This window comes from Berghia stephanieae, chromosome 10 (genome assembly GCF_034508935.2).
Source record: "Berghia stephanieae isolate SIO BIC M18660-M18661 chromosome 10, UCSD_Bste_1.3, whole genome shotgun sequence".
Classification (NCBI taxonomy): Eukaryota; Metazoa; Mollusca; class Gastropoda; order Nudibranchia; family Aeolidiidae; genus Berghia; species Berghia stephanieae.
Window position 1 is genome coordinate 32,346,796 of NC_088369.1, and position 22,500 is coordinate 32,369,295.

The 22,500-nt window shown below is 36.0% G+C and overlaps 2 protein-coding genes across 4 annotated transcripts in view; both read right to left on the minus strand.

Moving 5' to 3' along the window:
* Positions 1-4,681, minus strand: part of LOC144980981 (glypican-5-like) — a 196,215-nt gene extending 191,534 nt beyond the window's left edge. The window contains exons 1-3 of one of the 3 annotated variants that reach the window (XM_078929015.1): positions 4,600-4,681; positions 3,223-3,490; positions 1-189 (exon numbers count right to left, since the gene is read on the minus strand). The exon at positions 1-189 is cut by the window's left edge and continues 307 nt beyond it. The gene's annotated coding sequence lies outside the window, so the exon portion shown is untranslated. Of the gene's footprint in view, positions 591-3,222; positions 3,491-4,599 lie in introns of those variants that run through there. The other 2 variants (XM_078929013.1, XM_078929014.1) reach the window with 2 other exon arrangements.
* Positions 4,682-14,019: 9,338 nt separating this feature from the next.
* Positions 14,020-22,500, minus strand: part of LOC144980983 (uncharacterized) — a 40,412-nt gene continuing 31,931 nt past the window's right edge. The window contains exons 13-16 of the mRNA XM_078929018.1: positions 20,977-21,021; positions 19,118-19,234; positions 16,127-16,181; positions 14,020-15,133 (exon numbers count right to left, since the gene is read on the minus strand). Of these exons, the coding sequence (XP_078785144.1) occupies positions 15,103-15,133; positions 16,127-16,181; positions 19,118-19,234; positions 20,977-21,021 (248 nt within the window). The 3' untranslated portion in view covers positions 14,020-15,102. The remainder of the gene's footprint in view (positions 15,134-16,126; positions 16,182-19,117; positions 19,235-20,976; positions 21,022-22,500) is intronic.

Below are 22,500 nucleotides of genomic sequence, written 5' to 3' on the forward strand. Positions count from 1 at the left end.
AATAATTAATTATTATAATGAAAACGATGGTGGTGAATTTTAATGTTGATGAAAATTTAAAACGACGAAAATATCAATGATAGGGTTGGATTACGATTTTAGTTGTGTTCAAAATCAAATCCAGAGAATGTGTTGGGTTTTTTAAAAATTACCCAAGAGTGAATCCAAGCAAATGAAAATGAAATCCACCTAAAATGGGTGAAACATGCAGTCGATACTTTTCAATCAACTTTGTACTGACCTATGAGATAAGTTATCGAGATCCATATTAAAGAAATAACTAGACTTAAATTAGGAGTTGACAAACTTAAAACCTATTGGAAGAAACACTCTATAAATAACACAGGATAACTTCAGTATTATAAAATTTAAAATCTTAAAAATTGAATAGAATCTTTAAATCATTTTTCCGGTCGAAATCACAGCCGTAGCCGTCTGCTGCCCATGCCTGTCAATCTTTTTGTTTTTTTAAATTTTTAATCAGCCCTTCGTGTCGTGATCATTTTTCACAGCATTTTGACATGAGATAAAAAATGACATGTTGTAATTTCAATCACCTCTGTGTCAAAACTTCACAAACTCGCAAACCTCATGGCCATGAGCTGCGACTCGCAGACATAACAGAGGCTATCTATTCGTGGTTTATAAGAACACAAACTAACAAGTGAACATTGCTCATATTATAGATAGAACGAATTTGAAATTTAAAAAACATAATACATTTCCTCTAGATAGAATGACGTTGACGTCACTCCGGTCTTTGTTATTATTTTTTACCATCCGCGATAATGAGTAATTCTCACTAAACCGTATTAACCAGACTGTTTAAGTTCAAGGTTACACATAATGTGTGTGTTGGTCCGTTATACTTCCGGGTGGTAATGTTGTGAGCTTCTTGGCCAAGCGCATACTATCTATACTCGAAATGAATAACAGTCATCCAAACCATAGCTGTCTTAAATGCATGCTAACTGGACCAAAATGTGGGACCTCAAGATTTTAAACATGATTTCACATTATTTTTCGATACAATTACAACATGATCGAGAGTTGAACACTGCAACATTATAATTTTATGAAGTCATTGTGTTAAAACATAGTGAAATATGCTCACACGCTTGTCGGCAAATAATAAAGGTGATTATGATTCAGAAACGACACAAAATGTTTATCCTTTATTATTTTTTGTTATCATTTTTTAAAGGATTCACTGCAGTCTTGAATGCATTATGACCAGCCCAATCGTTGGCTCCCGATTGAAACACGACGTAATCATATCAATATTTTGTTATTGTTGTTGTTTGCTTTTTGTTTTTGTTGTTGTTTAGTGTGTGTGCGTGTGTGTGTGCGCGCGCGTGTGTATGTTTGGTTTGTTTGTTTTTATTTTAGGCATTTTAAAATGCACACCATTGTTTAATTTTACCACGAAAATTCCGTCCAGTCCACACATCAAAATGTCAAAACATCGTGATCTATGCCCAAAAAACTGGAAGATCATCTGATATGGCTGGTCAGCATGTACCAAATGAGGCTAGGGTTATTGTAATATAAATCTGAAAATTGGAGAGAGAAAAATGGCCACTATAGAAGGAACGAAGTTGACGTCACTTAGTTCTTTGTTATTATTTTTAGACAGTCTGATAGTGATTAGTTCTCACTAAATTATATCGATCAGACTGTAAACGTTGGTATGTCTAATTTGGCTATCGGATGATGTGAGCATTTTACCTAAACGCATAGCATCGATGTGTTTCGTATGCATCATTCACTTACACGAAATATTTCTGATTTTAGATTAATTAGGTAACCTGACAATAACTTCAGAACCTTTACAAGTTTATAATGTGAGCAATATTCACGGTTGATATCTCATTCAGATAATATAATGTATTTAATTTGATTTCAAGCAAAAGTGCAGAAATGAAATCTTTGCCCAGTGTAAAGTTAATTATTCTGATACTAAAATCTAATTACAACAAATTCTATTTTAATTAATTTCATAATTTTTTTTTTCAAATTTTCTGAAAAAAATTCATTCGCAATAGAAATAAAGTCATTAAAGTCATAATAGCCGAAAAGGAAAAAATACCAAGAACTTGTATGAAAAGGATTTTTGTTATAGTTATGTTCAAAGTGTAGGCTAAGTTTAGACAAAAACCTGACGCATTCATCGAGAGGAGTTTGCTACAAAAATGTTCCCCTTGTCATTCGACTAAATGATAATTAAAATAATGATAATAATAATAATAATAATAATAATAATAATAGTAGTAGTAGTAGTAGTAGTAGTAGTAGTAGTAGTAGTAGTAGTAGTAGTAGTAGCAGCAGCAGCAGCAGTAAAGAAGAAGAAGAAGAAGAAGAAGAAGAAGAAGAAGAAGAAGAAGAAGAAGAAGAAGAAGTAGAAGTAGTAGTAGTAGTAGTAGTAGTAGTAGTAGTAGTAGTAGTAGTAGTAGTAGTAGTAGTAGTAGTAGTAGTAGTAGTAGAATAAGAAGAAGAAGAAGAAGAAGAAGAAGAAGAAGAAAGAAGAAGAAGAAGAAGAAGTTGTTGTAGTAGTAGTAGTAGTGGTAGTAGTAGTAGTAGTAGTAGTAGTAGTAGTAGTAGTAGTAGTAGTAGTAGTAGTAGTAGTAGTAGTAGTAGAATAATAATAATAAGAAGAAGAAGAAGAAGAAGTAGTAGTAGTAGTAGTAGTAGTAGTAGTAGTAGTAGTAGTAGTAGTAGTAGTAGTAGTAGTAGTAGTAGTAGTAGTAGTAGTAGTAGTAGTAGTAGAATAAGAATAAGAATAAGAAGAAGAAGAAGAAGAAGAAGAAGAAGAAGAAGAAGAAGAAGAAGTTGTAGTAGTAGTAATAGTAGTAGAAGTAGTAGTAGTAGTAGTAGTAGTAGTAGTAGTGGTAGTAGTAGTAGTAGTAGTAGTAGTAGTAGTAGTAGTAGTAGTAGTAGTAGTAGTAGTAGTAGGAGAAGAAGAAGAAGAAGAAGAAGAAGAAGAAGAAGATCTTGTTCATGGGAAAATCCATTAAACGGCCCCTTGTGGTCAGAAAGCGGCGAGATATAGAAAAATCCTTGTATAATCTGCTATGTTTTGGAATGACGTTAAAATCCAGCAAGAAGCAAACAACCTGATATGAAACATAATAAATAACACAACCACTTTAGTCACATATGAAGGCTATATAAATAAATAACGATAAAAATTATTCAAATAACAAATAAGTACAATAAAATCACCTTGTTACTTTAACACAATTATCCCATCAGTGTTGACATTTATTGTTACACACAGCGAATTATGACGATGAATATTGAATCCAAACACGTAATAATAATACAATAATCATCACACACTTTTCTTAAGTAATCGCTCAAACATGCCTCCTTCTTCTATCTATCTATAGTATTAAATTATATCTATCTATCTATCTCTCCTCTTCTCTCATCATCTTCATCTCCTCTTTATGTCGTTAGCGATTGAGTGATAGTAATAGAGAGGTGTAGCCTCAGGGTTGCCAGTTTGGCATTTTAAATGCCAGATTCCAAAAATCTGGCATTTTTGAAAACCGTTTGGCATTAGAAAAATCATTTGGCATTTGGCATTTTCATTTGGCATTTTCTTTTCTTGTATATTATACTTCAAATGACACCTTTTCTTAATAAAAAAAAATTACCCCAACAGGAAATTTAGTATAATTTTTAAAAAAAGAAAAAAAAAGAAAAGAAAACACGCAAGCCACCAGGATATGATAGTAAATTGTCTATCAAAAGTGAGTAGTTTTCTTAGTGGGGGTGGGAGTCAACAGACTTTGGTATTTTTTTGAGTGTTTTGGCATTTTTTGAGTCTTCCCCTGGCATTTTGTTGAAAAATAATCTGGCAACCCTGGGTAGGATATTGTGACAGGGTTGCCAGTTTGGCATTTTAAATGCCAGATTCCAAAAATCTGGCATTTTTGAAAACCGTTTGGCATTAGAAAAATCATTTGGCATTTGGCATTTTCATTTGGCATTTTCTTTTCTTGTATATTATACTTCAAATGACACCTTTCTAAACGCGTAAAAACAAATCTCTTCACATCGGAAAACTTTGCTATTAAAACTCACACCCTGAACTAGCCCTGCCTCCCTCAGATATTCACTCAAATTCAGCCCTCGACAAGTATCCTCGTAAGTTTTCTGGGAATCTCCTGCAAAACTCGTGTATATTTGCGTCATGGTCGCCTGTTAACTTTTAACTCTGTTCGTTAGGGTGGTCTGATTTTACAGCATCCAATGATTTCACTCCTTTACGTATTTACCTTTCATGTTAATGTATTTCTTTTCATTCTTAAAATCCAACCGTGGTGTAGTGGTTTAGCACTCCACTTAGTAGTCAGTAAGTAAAAAATTACCCCAACAGGAAATTTAGTATAATTCAAAAAAAAAAAAAAGAAAAAAAAAGAAGATAAAACACGCAAGCCACCAGGATATGATAGTAAATTGTCTATCAAAAGTGAGTAGTTTTCTTAGTGGGGGTGGGAGTCAACAGACTTTGGCATTTTTTTGAATGTTTTGGCATTTTTTGAGTCTTCCCCTGGCATTTTGTTGAAAAATAATCTGGCAACCCTGTGTAGCCTATGCAATCCTCTGCGCCATTCGTCACTTATCGCCACCCACACCGGCTCGCCTCCTCCCTCCTCCTCCTCCTCTTCACTTCGCCGTCCTCACCTGACGTCGCAGTCAATCCGTCGTCGTTTGTCTGCGCCGCTTGCCCGCCCCGCCATCGCCCGCCAAAACAACGTCGCGGAATCATGAATCAGCTGACTAGAAGTCGCGTTGGGAAGCACGCACCTTGCAGTTTCCATTCATCTACCGGCTTGATAACCTTCGACCTCAGATAACTCGAGATGAACAAACTTACTAAGATCCTTGTTGAACTTGGCCGGAATGATTTGAAACAAGTTTTTCTTTGTTCATGCGGCGATGTGGTTTAGTGGTATGACACCCGCCTCAGGATCGGGAGGTCCTGGGTTCCAATCCCGCTCTGAGTGGTGCTTAGACGAATCCTTGGAAAAAGTTTCTTTTCTCACATTCTACATTCTCTCACTGTATTCAGGTGTAAAATGAGTACCTGGTCGTTTACAGCGAACAAAATTGTAATATCGCCTAAACAGACGTCATGTCTCGCACTATATGCTAAGTGTTACTGTTACTGAGTGACCTCTTCTAAAGCGCTTTGAGCACATTCAGTGGATATTGCTCTATATAAACGAACAAGTTTGGTTATATTAAAAGTAAAGATGCCCATGAGAAACAATACATGACGTGCATGACGCCTGTAAGGTGTTTTTATTATTATTATTATTATTATTATTATTATTATTATTATTATTATTATTATTATTGTTATTATTATTATTATTATTATCATTATTATTATTATTAGTGTTATTATTATTATTATTATCATTATTATTAGTATTATTATTAATTAATTAATTTATTTATTTATTTTCAATCTTTTCAATTTTCGGGTCTTTGATGTTTTTTTTTTTTTTGCCATCCGCAGTTGTGAGTAATTTTCACTAAACTGTATAACCAGACTATAAACGTTTAAGGTTACACATAATTTTGTGTGTTCGTCCGTTATACTTCCGGATGGCAATGTTGTGAGCCAAGCGCATACTATCTATACATGCCCTGAAATAGGTCTGGAAATGCGCTTAATGATTTCTGGGGACTTTGATTCGCTTGTGGTATAAATATCTCATGGAGATTGCATAATTTGGCTCGTGTCATTGGATCTGAAAGTTACCTCAAGGCCCAGGGTTTCAGCGTAGTTTATGTTATAGATAGTTCGAAGATGACGACACTCAGGTCTTTGTTATTTTTTTTTTTTTTGCCATCCGCGTTTATGAGTAATGCTCACTGAACTGTATTAACCTGACTATAAACGTTCATGGATACACACAGTTTTGTGTGTTATACTTCCGGACCAACACACAAAACTATGTGTAACCATGATCGTTTATAGTCAGGTTAATACAATTTAGTGAGAATCACTCACAGACGCGGATGGCAAAATACAATAACAAAGGCTTGAGTGACGTCATCTTCGTTCTATCTCTTGCCTGACACTGAAATCCAAAATGACTGACGTCATTATTTGGTTTTTGCACCGCCTAGTGAGTTGTCGTTAGTAGAGCTCATGGAAACAAGTCATTTCATTGGTTGAACTATTGAATACAACTCACGATTTGTTTTCTTTTGTGGCAAAAGAGTGGCATTTTGACGTCATTTTTTGGTCAGTGTCAGGCCATAACTTTACGAAGGCCACGGTTTCAGCCGGTGACGAGGCGCTTGTGTATGGTGAAAATTCGTTTTAAATTGTGGTATTATTGCGGTTTTTCTGACTAACTGTTTTTAATCAGGTACTGCATCACAAACCAAATAATAATATACATTCATTAATCACATATGATAAGTGCTCATTTAATAATTTATTTATTTATTTATTTATTTCTATACCTTTCTGTTTCTTTATTTGTCTATTTATTTATTTACTTATTTATTATATTACATTTTAAACTCTTATCTTCTACAGCCTAATAATAGCAATCGGGATGACGTTTATATGATGATGATGATGATTTTTGTTGTTGTTTTTTCTTTTCAAAATCTAACATTAATTACAATATTTACTAGGTAGTAATGTTTTCACTCATAACATTTTGAGGGAAAAAATTTTTTGGGTGCACTAATTGGATTCAATAGTCTGATGTCACGCGCCCGGCAACGGCGGCCATCTTGGTTCTAAACAAAGAAAATCATTACTTTTTATTCTTCATGCTGGCTAGAACTTTTCATTCCCTTTTCATATGCCTTGTGATCAGAATGTGTAAAAGTCAATACATGATCAAATTGATGGGGTTTTTTACCTCTGGATACGCGTTTAAGCTCGCCGGGGAAATATTTCATACGGCGTTAGCCATTGTTCCGATAGTTTAGAGCCAGTGTTACTAAGTTACCATACATCATTAGGAAGGAAGTGACAGTACGACTGTTGAAGACTATTGTTGTCAAGAAAAGTGGCCCAAGTAACTCCTAGTATCCCAATCAAGTAACCCCTGGTAGCCCAGTAAAGTAACTCCGGGTGGCCCGATCAAGTAACCCCTGGTAGCCCAATAAAGTAACTCCCGGTGGCCCAATTAAGTCACCCATGATGGCCCAATCAGTAACCCATGGTAGCCCAATCAAGTAACCCCGGATGGCCCGATCAAGTAACCCCTCGTAGCCCAATCAGGTAACCTCTGGTAGCCCAATCATATAACCCCTGATAGCCCGATCAAGTAACCCCTGGTAGCCCAATAAAGAAACCCCGGGTGGCCCGATCAAGTAACCCCCACTATTACGATACATTGGTTCAAGCAAGCCTTATTTATGTATGATATCTTCCTTTTGTAATTGACAACGCGAGCACAAAATGTTTGTGTCGTTTTAATATTTTCATTCAGACATAGACAACGCTATAATATTCCTTAAACCAAGATCACGTATTTCTGTTTCTGTTGTAACCAATACAATATAAGGGGTGGTGATTGTTGCAGATTTCAACAAATGACACTATTCAGTGGTGAATACGGTAAAATGTCTTTTGTTTGATCCATCGTTTCTTTACAACAAATTTTGAATAGAATAACATTATGATGGTACAAAGTACTAATCCCCCTTTGTGTGTTCCTGATCAGAGATGTCTGTCATAAGATATTTCCTCTTTGTTTACCCCAAGCTTTATGCTTTGGGTGGTAAGTGTTTGATAGTGTTAGTAAGCCTGTTCCAACGTACTCTCACAAAGCGTCTGTTTTATTTTACATTTTATAATTAATCACAAAGTGTTTATTTTAGATCATAGATAGACCGACTAAAATAACCCAAATCTTATTTTAAAAAGACTCCAATTTGTTATTTCTTTGAAGTCCCAGGTTTGAGAGTTTTTGATGCGTCGATTGATATTGGAGGTCAATGTTTTCTGATCAAATGTAAAAAGGCATTTTGTCAAGTGATGACTGTGTGTGGTTGTAGCCTCATTGGTTATATAATACGATTGCCTTTGACAAAACATTCAGTTAAACACACACACACACACACACACACACACACATCTACACACACATAATATATATATATATATATATATATATATATATATATATATATATATATATATAATGGTAATGATAACGATAAATAACAGTAGCAGCGGTAGCAGTAGTAAGTATTGTTGTAATGACAACTAATTGAGAACTAACACCTACGGTACGATTTTTGTTATTTCTTTCTTCTATTCTATTTCAAACTTATTTCAAGGGTTGAGTTTTTTCCACAAGGATGATCAGACTCATGGAAAGATACAAACTAGAAATTCAAAGATCGAATAGCACTGTAATATTATTGTAACTTGAGCCTTTATAAATAACAATAGGAAATGAAATGGAAGCTTGAATAACTCAAAGGAAGAGAGATAATGTGGACGTTTCGATTTTCCCCTTTATCAGAAAAACTCGATGAATTGGAGACAAAGGACGAATGAGAGATGTGAGAATGACGTAGTTAACGTGTTTTCTTGATAAAGGAGAAACCCGAAACGTCCACATTATATGTCTTTGTTTAATAAATTGAAGCTTCCATTTTATTTCCTATTGTGTGTTATTTATATCTTCCAGCAACAACAGTTTCATCGTCGCGTGGTTCATGGTACGTACGGTCTTTCCTTCGTACCCGAAAGGTACTTCGTTCGATTACACGTCGTCAACGTATGATAACTCGTCACCCATTTAGGGGTGTATAAAAACAAAAACAACGATCAGAGAGAGGTCGATTTCATTCACGTTATTGTTTATGTTTGTCCGAGCACGTGTGAAGGTGTGTCACAAATTCCATGTTTTGATTGGTCAAAAATCTATTGGTTAATTGGACCAAAAGCGAGTGCCAAAGCATCAGACCACAAAGCCACATTATTAAAGTGGGTATGTGGTCCAGTGTTATAATACTCGTCTTCCGATCGGAGGGTCTTGAGTTCGAGTGGTGGTGGTGGTGATGATGATGATGATGATGATGATGATGATGATGGTGATGATGATGGTGATGATGATGATGGTGATGATGATGATGATGGTGATGATGATGATGATGGTGATGATGATGATGATGATGATGATGATGATGATGATGATGATGATGGTGATGATGATGATAATGATGATGATGATGATGATGATGATGATGATGATGATGATGATGCTGATGATGATGATGATGATGATGATGATGATGATGGTGGTGGTGGTGGTGGCGATGTCGGTGGTAAAAGGATATCGACTGGGATGATAACGGTGATGACGATAACAATTATATTTAAAAAATGAAAATGATAATGACAACGTCTATGATAATTGGAAAGACGCAAAATTAATGTCGATGTAGTAGATAGAGGTTTAATGAGATGAAAATACATCCCCATTAAAACGAAACAAAACAACATGCGTGATAAAAACAAGGCCACACTCCACGACATGACTATGAATATTGATAAACACCAGAGTACAGTGACATCACCTGAGAGAGAGAGAGAGAGAGAGAGAGAGAGAGAGAGAGAGAGAGAGAGAGAGGAGAGAGAGAGAGAGAGAGAGAGGGAGAGAGAGAGAGGGGAGGAGAGAGAGAGAGAGAGAGAGAGAGAGAGAGAGAGAGAGAGAGAGAGAGAGAGAGAGAGAGAGAGAGAGAGAGACATCTTAAAAATTTTGACCAGAGAATAACTAGTCTCTCAAAATATCGTGAACAATTGGCTTCAACAGTCATGACGTCACCTTTGCATAGTAACTTAGTAACTGGCTCTAAACTATCGAAACAATGTCGGACACCCTTATGAAATATTTCTCCGACGGGTATAAAAGTGTATCCAGAGGAGAAAAACATTATAAAAATGATCAGTTTTGACTTTTATACATTCTGATCACATGACATATGAAAAGTTCTAGCCAGCATGAAGAATAAAAAGTACCAATTTTCTTTGTGTAGAACCATGTTGCTCGCCGTTGCTGGGCGGCGTGACATCAGACTATTGAATCCAATTACACTAACTCTCATCATGTCATGAACTCTCAAGTCTGAGATTTCGAAGATTTCGATTGAAGATGAGTCATTTTAATCGATCGATATTTGAAGGACTATTTCTCTGGCTAAAATTTTTTTTAATGTGTTGTTTTACAACAGTACAGGGGGTTGCCGATGGGGATAATACAACCCACGGGTGTAGCAGTACAGATACATGGTGAATATTTAAAATTGTAGTTTGTTGGAGCACTCAACTCTCAATCAAGGGAATAGGTTTGGACCCCTTTGAGTCGTAATAAATGTTTTTCTCTCTTTTTTTTCTAACCCCTCTCAACATTGATTGGGTTTGTTAGACTTGAAGGATAGTACCCGTTACAACTGACTGACGTCCTGTCCAAAGGGTAACCTGACAATGAGTACGAGTCGGCAGCAAGCTCGTTGGTTCCTCTGTGACCTCTTGTTGCTATGTCTGTCAAGCAATAGGATTCAACAGTCGTGACGTCACTTCCCTCGTAATGACCGGATAGTAACAGTAACTGGTACTAAACTACCGGAACAATGCGGACACCCTTATGAAATATTTCTCCGACGAGCATAAAAGTGTATCTAAAGGAGAAAAACATTATAAATCTGATCATGTTTTGACTTTTATACATTCTGATCACACGACATTTGAAAAATTTCTAGCCAGCATGAAGAATAAAGAGTACCGATTTTCTTTGTTTAGAACCAAACTGCTCGTTGCTAGGCGGACGTGACATCAGAACTATTGAATCCTATTGACATGGATGCCTTTTTAACTATTATATTATAGTATAAGCCTTCAGTTCTTACATCAACATACAGGGCATACACTTTTGAAAGTTATGTCAGTTATCGTATATTATTGTATTTAAACTAGTCGAATAAACATTTAAGTTCAGTTTTATTTTTGACTCGAAAATTTAAAAATTAAAGTGTATTTTGGCCCTGAAATCAACCAATGGCCGGGAACCGAAGACCCATAGCCAGCTAAAGTGCTTGCCTATCACACGGAGTAAACAGCCCAAAAAAAACCCCCTGAGCATCACTCACAATATCAAAATGCATCGTGTCGTCAGGTTTTGAGATGCAATTCATTAATCAGTGTGTCAAAATAGTGTGAAAAATACTCACTCACTGGACCTGACCTATTTGTATGTTAGACATGTACTCAGGGTTTCTCAGGCCTTTTCATACAGGAAATAAATTAGTCAAGGGGACGAAACGGGGTAAATGGCAGGAACTATTCTGATTGGTTAAATGCTTAGTAACGGGAGAACCAACCATCCGTTCTTTAAACAAGCAGGAATTCTTGAATTATTAGGTCAAATTAAATGGCTTTCAAACTTAGTACCTATCGTGCGGACTCTCTGCCATATTTTGTGTGGCTGGATAGCTCAGTGGCTAGTACGACTGCTCGCCGATCTCTCTCTCTCTCTCTCTCTCTCTCTCTCTCTCTCTCTCTCTCTCTCTCTCTCCCCTCTCTCTCTCAGCCAGGCGGAGGTTGCCGTGTCAGTTGGATCCCAAGTTTGACTCTCACACCGCGATATCCATATTCCCTGTTTCCATCTGGCACTTCTCCATACCCTATATTCCTCATCATTATTGATACAACTGCCCGCTTCACACTGTTTTTCTGAATACCATATCACCACAGAGATTACCCGATAGTTCCAGTCTCAGTCGACAAAGACTTAATTTTAAGATTGTTTTATTTTACCTTGTATGTTTCTTATTGCTTTGACTGTTTCATACATACTTTTTCAGATCAAAATGGAGATGCATCAAAACATAGCAATAATATCGTGAATCACCTCAGACCTTGTGACATTAAAATAATATGGCATCAAGTGAACCGATATCGTGTTATTAATTAAAGCTTACGTTTATTCGCTGAAGCTGTCACATGCCTTCGTATGATTTGTTACGGCCAAAAGGAATATCAATGACGAATGAAATGTTTGACATTTTGTAAAACAAAGTTATCATTCCAGAAAAACTGAGGATGATGCATGTTTTCTCAAACATTATTGATTAGTTGTATGAGGTCCAATTAAGTCAAATGATCATCACTTTTGACTGGCAAAACAAAAACAAAACACAACAAAAACAACAACAACAACAACAACAACAACGACGACGACAAAAAGCGACAAAATAAAATCCAGCTGTGTTGCTATCAACACATAAATATGTCAACAACGTTAGCCAATGCTATAGATTGTTAATATAAAATATGGTGAGAGTGAGAACTGTTCCCCCCACTCTGGCAGGCAAAATATGAATCAAAGAGCAATGCACGTCAGCCGCAATCTATGTATAGATTTGGATATTGATAGAACGAATATGACGTCACTCATGTCTTTGTTATTGTTTTTTTGCCATTTGCCCATCAAATTCCTAATTTTACCCATCAGTTATGGGGTAGCTGAGTCTGATCTGGAGATAAATTAATGGTTAGTAATCAATCCTTAGGGTAGGAGCCCATTTCACACTGGAGAAACCGGGTTAAACTCTTGCTCCATTGGCCTCAGGACTCCTGGTTGTGAAAGACTATAGATAGAATGCGCTTGGCCAAGGAGTTCACAACATTGCCATCCGGAAGTATAACGGACCAACACACAAAATCTGTGTAACCATGAACTTTTATAGTCTGGTTAATACAGTTTAGTGAGAACAACTCACAAACGCGGATGGCAAAAACAATAACAAAGGCCTGAGTGACGCCATCTGCATACTATCTATAAGAAGCCATCATTACCTCTTCTGAAGTTGTTTTGCTCACATTTTATCACAAAAAGGAAGGCCAATAACTCTATATTTCTGGTCATATCTTAAAATATTGGTACTGGTTGCGTACCTTATTAAAGATCGAAATAGTAGAGGTTTCCCCGTCTTCTCTTTTTAAAAAGCATTTTCTTTTTGTTTTTTTTTTTTAACGCATTTATTTATTTATTTGTTTGTTTATTTATCTACTTGTATATTTATTTATTTATATATTTATCTATTTATTAATTTTCTGATTTTATTTTTGATTTGATTTTTATATTGTGTTTTATTTTGTATTTTTTTTTTTGGTGCCTTTTTGTTTCTTTTTCCTTGGTTTGTTTGTTTTTGGGTATTTGTTGGGGGGGGGGGGGGGGGGGGGGGGGGGGGGGGGGGGGGGGAGGGGGGGGGTTCGTGGGCTAATTTTTCTTATAATATGTTTCTTCGCTGTTCAAAATTCCAAGCATATAGTTTGATTTTTTCCCGGCATTGAATCAGCATTTCTACAGTCATTGTTTGATGTTTCTAGCTCTCGAAGCGTTTTATTCCCTGTCGATTAAAAAAGAAAATAGAGCTTTTATATAGCTCAATATCCACAAAACGTGCTCAAAGCACTTTACAGGGGGTCCCTCGCTAACAGCAACATTTAGGACAGCACATGACGCCTATTAGGCGATATTACATTTTTTTTCGGACATAGACAACACTGTTAACGGTCGGGTTTTACACATGAGTACGATGAGAGATTATGAGTAAAGAGCCTTCTCCAAGGACTCAACTATGCACCGAGCGAGGCTCGAACCCAGAACCTTCCGAACCGAAAGCGATTGTCATACCACAAGACCACATAGCCGCACACATTTTCCAATTTGCTATATCTGAATCAGTCTCACTAGCCTGGTTGCTGTGGAGAATTATCATTTTAAGACTGTAAGACCCGTGGAGTCGGAGTTTATCCCAGTTTCAATAGCGTTAAACAGACTAGTCGTTGCTCACTACAACTTGGATAGGTCGCGAGTTTATCGGAAAGTACTATTTGGACATCTCTAGTACAGCCCTCTACTCAATCACTGATGGGTGGACGGGACTTAACATAAAACATCTTGTTTATAAATCAACAAATTAATTATTGATTAGACAAAAACAAAGGCATTTAAATGTGTTGGATAATAGTAATGTTTATTATCTACGAGGCACGCTTGGACAATGATGGTCTAGTAGTATGAGCCGTCAATTGTATTCAAGACACTATGGTTGGTGGCTGTGGGTTCTTGGAGAAACTGCCGAATGTTTGTTTGTTTGCACGGTTTGTGCTTGTAACACATTTAGGCCATATCAGCACCAGTAACAAAGAAGAAATGGGATAGTCAAAAAGTTCTAGAGAAAAAGGAAGACAAAGGGGAATTGTTCAAATAGGGAACAGAATGTTTGTTCCAAGAGCATACCATCAATGAGTTTGTTTGAAACCACCTAAACGTCTCATCCAGACACCAGCACAGGATCCCACTATTAAAAACAAACTCAAATGTTAACATGATATGTTCAAAATTTTAAAAACTTAGAACGATCAGTAAATAACAGGGTGATGATTTACAAGGAAAACAACATTTCCTCTCAAAACAATTACTATATTTTGTTTCCCTCTCAGCCACGGCAAGGGCCAGGACCAAACCAATGTTCCAACAAAAACAGAAAGCGTTCAGGAAAACATATATTGAGAGATATAAGACATAGCAAGTGATCTCTACCCAACATGGGAGACTGCCGATTGTATTCAAAGACCCTTTTTTATAATTCTGGCTGATGACTGTGTCCTCTAGCAGAAACTGTCGATCGTAATCATTGCACACTGGGCAATTCTGGCTAATGACCGAGTCTTCTAGCAGAAACTGTCGATCGTAGTCATTGCACACTGGGCAATTCTGGCTGATGACTGAGTCTTCTAGCAGAAACTGTCGATCGTAATCATTGCACACTGGGCAATTCTGGCTGATGACCGAGTCTTCTAACAGAAAATGTCGGCCGTTGCCATTGCACGCTGGGCAATTCTGGCTGATAACTGTTTTCTAGCAGAAACGGTCGTTTATATTCATTGCAATTTTGGGAAATCCTAGATGAAGGCTGTGTCTTCTAGCAGAAACTTCCGATTGCAGTAAGAACACGCTTAGACTATGGACAAAAATAAATGGTTGTTGGTCTTGGATTGTAAAGTCCAATGAAAACACGATTCAAGTGGCTGATTTAGCTAGCACTATCAGAATCTTTCTTTGACCTAGGAAAGAGAGCAAAAATTGCAGACTTAATTTATTGACTGACATTGTCATTATTCTTCAAAATCAAATGTTGAAGATGGAAGAGGACATAGAGATAGAATGAGAGAAGAGGAACTGGAGGCGAAATTTGAGGGAAGGACAGAAAAGATGTAGTGAAGGAAAGGCATTAACATTACGATGCCCAAATTCTATTCAAGCAATAATAATCTTATACCGAATGTGGCAGCTTGTGTGTCTGTCTTTAGAAAGCCACAAATTACAGATACCAAAGACAGATCTTTAAGTTTGGTGAAATGTTTTTTCGCAAGCCTGGACGCTTTAGTTTGGAACTCTCTTCCTCTGTCAGTAAATCTTAATATGATTCCTGGTTTTGACATATATGATGACGTTTTGTCTTCTATTTGTATGATAAAAAAAAATAAATCCCTCTATTCATCCCCATGGGTAAACGTCTTTAGGGAAGTCTGAAATAACCCAAGCTTCAGTTGCAGTGTAGCGTGAACATTGATCTAGTTAGATAAACTCTAAATCTCTCCTCTCGTGAATGTTATGTTAGAATATTTTTCTTTAAAAATATTGATGCACATACTTTGTCGAGGTTATGTGTAAGTCAAAAGATTTGTTTTCTCCGATATCGACGATGCCCAAGATTTAAGTATTTTAATCTTCCTTTGTATAGCCAAATAAAATCAAATTAACGTGGGGATAGGTCGGTCACACATAAAGAAAACCAGGAAGCAATGTCACCCGTCAGTCCTTAGATTGGAAACCCTAAGGGACACGGAAGGTGGGGCGTCTGAAACAGATGTAAAAACGCTAGTTTATCGCAAAGTACTTTCCGCCAGATCTAACATACCCGGCTACCTAATCACTGCTGGGGGGTCAGAAAAAACTCTCGACTGCATCTGGGATCGATCTCGGTCCCCTTTGCGTGTTCCACAAGGAGCGAAGAGGATTGAGATAAGTCGTATAACGAATACTTTTTCACACACCTTTCCTTCTTGTCATGTTGTAGAACGCCAATGTTATACACCAGGATGGCGAAGTCTGTGAAGGAACAAAGGCATCAGACGATGAGCATTTATGAGCATTTATATAGCGGGCTATCCACAAAACGTACCCAAAGCGCTTTAAAAGTGGTCCCTAGCCAACAACAACAACGCTTAACATGTAGGACGAGACATGGCGCCTGTTAAAAGATTTTACCGACAGAGAAGATGGTGTTTACGGCGAGGCACTCATTTGAAAACACGAGTAAGGTGAGAGAATGTGAGTAAAGAGCCTTTTTCAAGGACTTGACAATGCGCCGCCCGGAGCGGGACTCGAATCCTGGAACTTCCAATCAGAAGGAGAGGGTCATACCACTAGACCACATTGCCGATGAGTGACAATGATAGGACACTTATGGTAGTATGATTTATGAAAGTCACTTTACACGCATTTGGGCCACTTGACTCAGGTGTGAATGAGTCCCTGGCGATGGGACGTGACGGATATTTTAAGAATGTCAATACAGCAATTGACTGATTCTAGCACGCGAACTGTACAGCACGATCTGCAATAGGCAAGGTGGAGCTGGGTGAATACTATATATATATATATATATATATATATATATATATATATATATATATATATATATATATATATGTATATATATACATATATATATATATATATATATATATATATATATATATACATACATATATATATATATATATATATATATATATATATATATATATATATATATATATATATATATAATTTTAATATTTACCACAATGTTGGAGTCAGTCTACATCGATGTTTCAGGCCTTTTCAGCCATCGTCAGGACTGTGTGTTACCAAACACACAGTCCTGACGATGATTGAAAAGGCCTGAAACATCGATGTAGACTGACTCCAACATTGTGGGTAATATTAAAATAATAATTCGCTCCATTGCTACATGTCGAGCACTATTCGTACCATATTTGTATCCAACACGATTCAATATATATATATATATATATATATATATATATATATATATATATATATATATATATATATATATATATATATATATATGAATAAATCGTTACCCATAATCAGCACCAAATTTAGCACTCTTTTTATTTTCCATAGAGTGTGCTAGAGTCCAGCGAGTACTCTGCGGTGAAGTCCCGGGTTTGAGAGTATTTGCCAAGATGGGAGTTATTTAATTCGATCGATATTTGAAGGACGAGTTTTCTGGCCAAATTTTTAAATATGGTTTGTTTTTTCCAGGGTACGACAGTTTAGTATTTGAAGGAAAAGGTATCTGTATGAAATGGACATTCGGCCACATGGGGAAATGATGAAATGTGAAGCACATAGAAGCTGGTGAAAGCTGGACATGCATTGAATAAATCAATTGACGAGTTTTTATCATTATCTATTAATTCGTATAATATACCATCATTGTCATTTGTATAATTACCATCATCGTCGTCGGTCTCATCATTATCATCATCATCATCATCATCATCCTCATCATCATATTCATCATCATCATCGTCGTCGTCGTCATCATCATCATTATCATCATCATCATCATCACCGCCATCATCATTATCATCATCATCATCATCGTCATCATCATCACCATCATCATCGTCATCATCACCATCATCATCGTCATCATCATCACCACCATCATCATCATCATCATCATCATCATCATCATCATCATCATCATCATCATCACCATCATCACATCATCATATCATCATCATCATCGTCGTCATCATCATCATCATCATCATCATCATCATCATCATCATCAACATCATCATCATCATCATCATCATCATCATCATCATCATCACCATCATCGCGGGGTTAGTTAGAAACGTCCATAAATTGATATGATGCAAATCGATCTTCATGGAACCTGGACACTTACTGACAAAATGCTGACTGCCGTCAGGGGTGTTAGCGTAGCCATCGTTATCTTGTTACCACCCATGACTGCCGTCAGGGGTGTTAGCATAGCCATCGTTAACTTGTTACCACCCATGACTGTCGTCAGGGGTGTTAGCATAGCCATCGTTAACTTGTTACCACCCATGACTGCAGTCAGGGATGTTAGCATAGCCATCGTTAACTTGTTACCACCCATGACTGCCGTCAGGGGTGTTAGCATAGCCATCGTTAACTTGTTACCACCCATGACTGCCGTCAGGGGTGTAGCATAGCCATCGTTTACTTGTTACCACCCATGACTGCAGTCAGGGGTGTAGCATAGCCATCGTTAACTTGTTACCACCCATGACTGCAGTCAGGGGTGTTAGCATAGCCATCGTTAACTTGTTACCACCCATGATTGCCGTCAGGGGTGTTAGCGTAGCCATCGTTTACTTGTTACCACCCATGACTGCAGTCAGGGGTGTAGCATAGCCATCGTTAACTTGTTACCACCCATGACTGCAGTCAGGGGTGTTAGCATAGCCATCGTTAACTTGTTACCACCCATGACTGCCGTCAGCATTCCAGGCCCAGCCCTCCGGAATTTTCTTTTATAAAAGTAATGTACACAAGTGAATAAAAGAGCTTCAAATTTTTTAAATGTGATGCATAAACGTTTTTACTATTTTTGCTACTAACTGAATAAAGGGGTTTTGAGCCCAAAACGTTCTTTATTTTGGGGGGGGGGGGGTTGATGATAAATTCTAGTAATTTAATAGTCAGAAATGTTTCCCCTTATTTTATAGCCAAGTTGTCCCTTCTTCAATTGAGACCTCCATAAGAGGCACCAGGAGACTTTTATATATAATATTATGTTGGAACTTATTTTACTTCTATTTGCCCTATCTGTACTCGCCACTCTCCTACAGATCGCGAAACCATCTTAATACATCGATATTTGAATTACTATTGTTTTAAAAGAACGAGAAAAAAAAACTTTCCAGTGATATCATTGAAGAGATGTATCACCTTTATCAATTAATTCTTACCTTCTGCTCCAATAGCCGCCATCACCTGTGGTTTCTGTAGAATCTCATTGATGACAGCTAGCGCCTCTTCTTTGGAGGAGGTCTTTGGTATTTCCGAAATACTGGGCAAGATGCTTCCTGTGTGGTGGCAAAAATAGAGCCAAATAAAACAGTGAAACATCGTCAAAGATACCGTGGCCATAAATGGCATAATGGCCAGAATCAGTGAGAATGACTTTCAAACAAATCATAATATTTATTTTCCTGTCAGTCCCGATAGTAGAGAGCTCGACTCATATCGATAGTATGCGCTTGGCTATGAAACTCACAACATTGCCATCCGGATGTATAGCGGACCAAAATACAAAATTATAAGTTAGTCACCCTGAGCGTTTATTGTCTGGTTAATACAGTTTATAGAGAACTACTCATAAACACGGATGGCAAAAAGCAAAAACAAATACCAGAGTGACGTCAACTTCATACTATCTATACAACGGGACTGGTATTGTTTTGAAGTCAGTAGTGGGGGTGATTGTAATTCTAGAACTTGTATACACTATTCCATTTTCTTCCTTTTTACTGGCGCCGATAAAGTGTTGCAAGCGCAGCGAGACCCTTAAAAATAAACATAATATCGTTGTCCAAATGAGTAAAAGCTGTGTGACGTCGATGGCCAGGGGGTATTTATTGTGTCTCATCGAGTGACTAAAGGTTGAGCACTGTTAGCTAAGTGAATGAGCGGTTAGGGAATATCATGCCAAATAACTTTATATCTGATTTAAAAACCCACTTATTTACAAATCCATTTTTCACCATGCCGCTGTAACGTCTTTATGCCATTACTTTAGCAATTTCGTTCTTTGTTCCCATGTTTTAACTTGACTAGCCGTCTATGTAATGTAATTTTTTTTAATATTTAAAGAGCTTTGAGATGTTTAGAAAGCGCTCAACAAGTGTCATTTATTATAATGATAATAATAATGATGATAATAATAAAAATAAAATAATAGTAATAGTAATAGTAATAATAATAATAATAATAATAATAATAATAATAATAATAATAATAATAATAATAATAATAATAATGATAATAATAATAATAATAATGATAATGATAATAATAATAATAATGATAATAATAATAATAATAATAATAATAATAATAATAATAATAATAATAATGATAATAATAATAATAATAATATAATAATAATAATAATAATAATAATAGTAATAATAATAATAATAATAATAATAATAATAATAATAATAATAATAATAATAATAATAATAATAATAATAATAATAATAATAATAATGATAATAATAATAATATGTGCCAAATATTTCTCTGCCGTGCTTTTGAATTTTAAGAAATGTATTTATGTTTTGGCTGTTTTTATTGTTGCTTGCTGATAATTCCAATTTGCAGCGGGTAAAAAAAAAGATTTGTTATAGCGTTCTTTGTTTGCTTTTAAGTGCAGCAGCCTATAACGTCTATTGCTCCATTTGTGTGGCTATGTGTTCTAGTGGTATGACTCTCGCTTTCGGATCGGCAGGTCCTGGGTTCGAGCCTCGCGCTCGGCGCATAGTTGAGTCATTGGAGGAGGCTCTTTACTCACATTCTCTCACCGTACTCAGGTGTAAAATGAGTACATGACCGTTAACAGCGTTGTCTGTGTCCGAAAATTGTAATATCGCCTAACAGGCGTCATGTCCCGTCCTACATGTTGAATGTTGCTTATGACCAGGGAACCCTTGTAAAGCGCTTTGAGCACATTTAGTGGATATTGCGCTATATAAAGCTCAATTTTTTTTTATTTGAGGGTACAGAGTATGATTTTCATCTCTTATTATGTTATTCAGTTTCTTACCTTTCATCGACGGGACCTTGAAAGCTTTCGTCGTGGACGCGGACACTGGTGGATAAAAGATGACAAAGGTTGACATAAATAAAATAAAAAACAAAAAAAACTTGAGCTTTTATATAGCGCAATATCCACTGAACGTGCTCAAAGCGCTTTACAAGGGGTCCCTGGCCAACAGCAACAAATAACATGTAGGACGAGACATGACGCCTGTCAGGCGATATTACAATTTTTTGGGACAAAAACAACGCTGTTAACGGCCAGGTACTCATTTTACACCTGAGTACGCTGAGTGAGAGAATGTGAGTAAAGAGCCTTCTCCAAGGACTCAACTATGCGCCGAGCGAGGCTCGAACCCAGGACCTTCGAAAGCGAGTGTCATACCACTAGACCACATAGCCGCACATAACCAAATTACATTGAAAACTTTCATGTAAACGTTGCTGCTCGAAGCTGGAAGAAATAAATTACAATGTGAAATTGAATGTAAGCTTCAATTTAATATACGAAAACAGATAAAACGAACTTTTCTAGTTTCCCCTTTATCAACAAACAGGATGAATGAAACGCTACAGATGAATGAGATAATGTGGTAGTGGCGTTGTTAAGACCAATGCTTGACTACATTCAATTTCACATTGTTATTTACTGAAAACGTTAGAAAACAGGGATGGTGAGAGTAACGCAATATCAGATTTTTATTAACTTTTCCCAGGAGATTTTATTATAGTTCGACTTTTACCGAGAAGGCTGTAATAGCGATGTGGGTCGACCTTCATTGAAATTCGATATATAATATTATAATGCGAAAATTACGGATTGGAAAGAATTTCATTCTCACCTTAAACGGGTTCAAATTGCACATTCAAGATTGTATTGTCTTGTCATTAAGTCGCAACCCCGTGTATCGAAGATAATCGCGACTGTGAGTATGGTGAGGACAAATGGACGTGCCTATGCCTTCATTTTGATTTTATTGATTTCTCTGTCATATTCCATTTGGCCATTATTATTATGATTATGATTATTATTATTATTATTATTATTATTATTATTATTATTATTATTTATTATTATTATTATTATTTTATTATATTATGATTATGATTATTATTATTATTATTATTATTATTATTATTATTATTATTATTATTATATTATTATTATTATTATTATTATGATTATGATTATTTATTATTATTATTATTATTATTATTATTATTATTATTATTATTATTATGATTATGATTATATTATTATTATTATTATTATTATTATTATTATTATTAATTATTATATTATTATTATTATTATTATTATATTATTTTATTATTATTATTATTATTATTATTATTATTATTATTATTATTATTATTATTATTATTAGGATATTTGGATATTTCCGGGCAGAGAATTTCATATCATTCGGATGGTGCTTGGAAAAAAACGAGTTGAGATGGGCATTTTCTTTTAACTGCGGGATGTGTGTGGATGCTGTTTTCTTTCGTTTGGAATAAGTCTATCAACTGG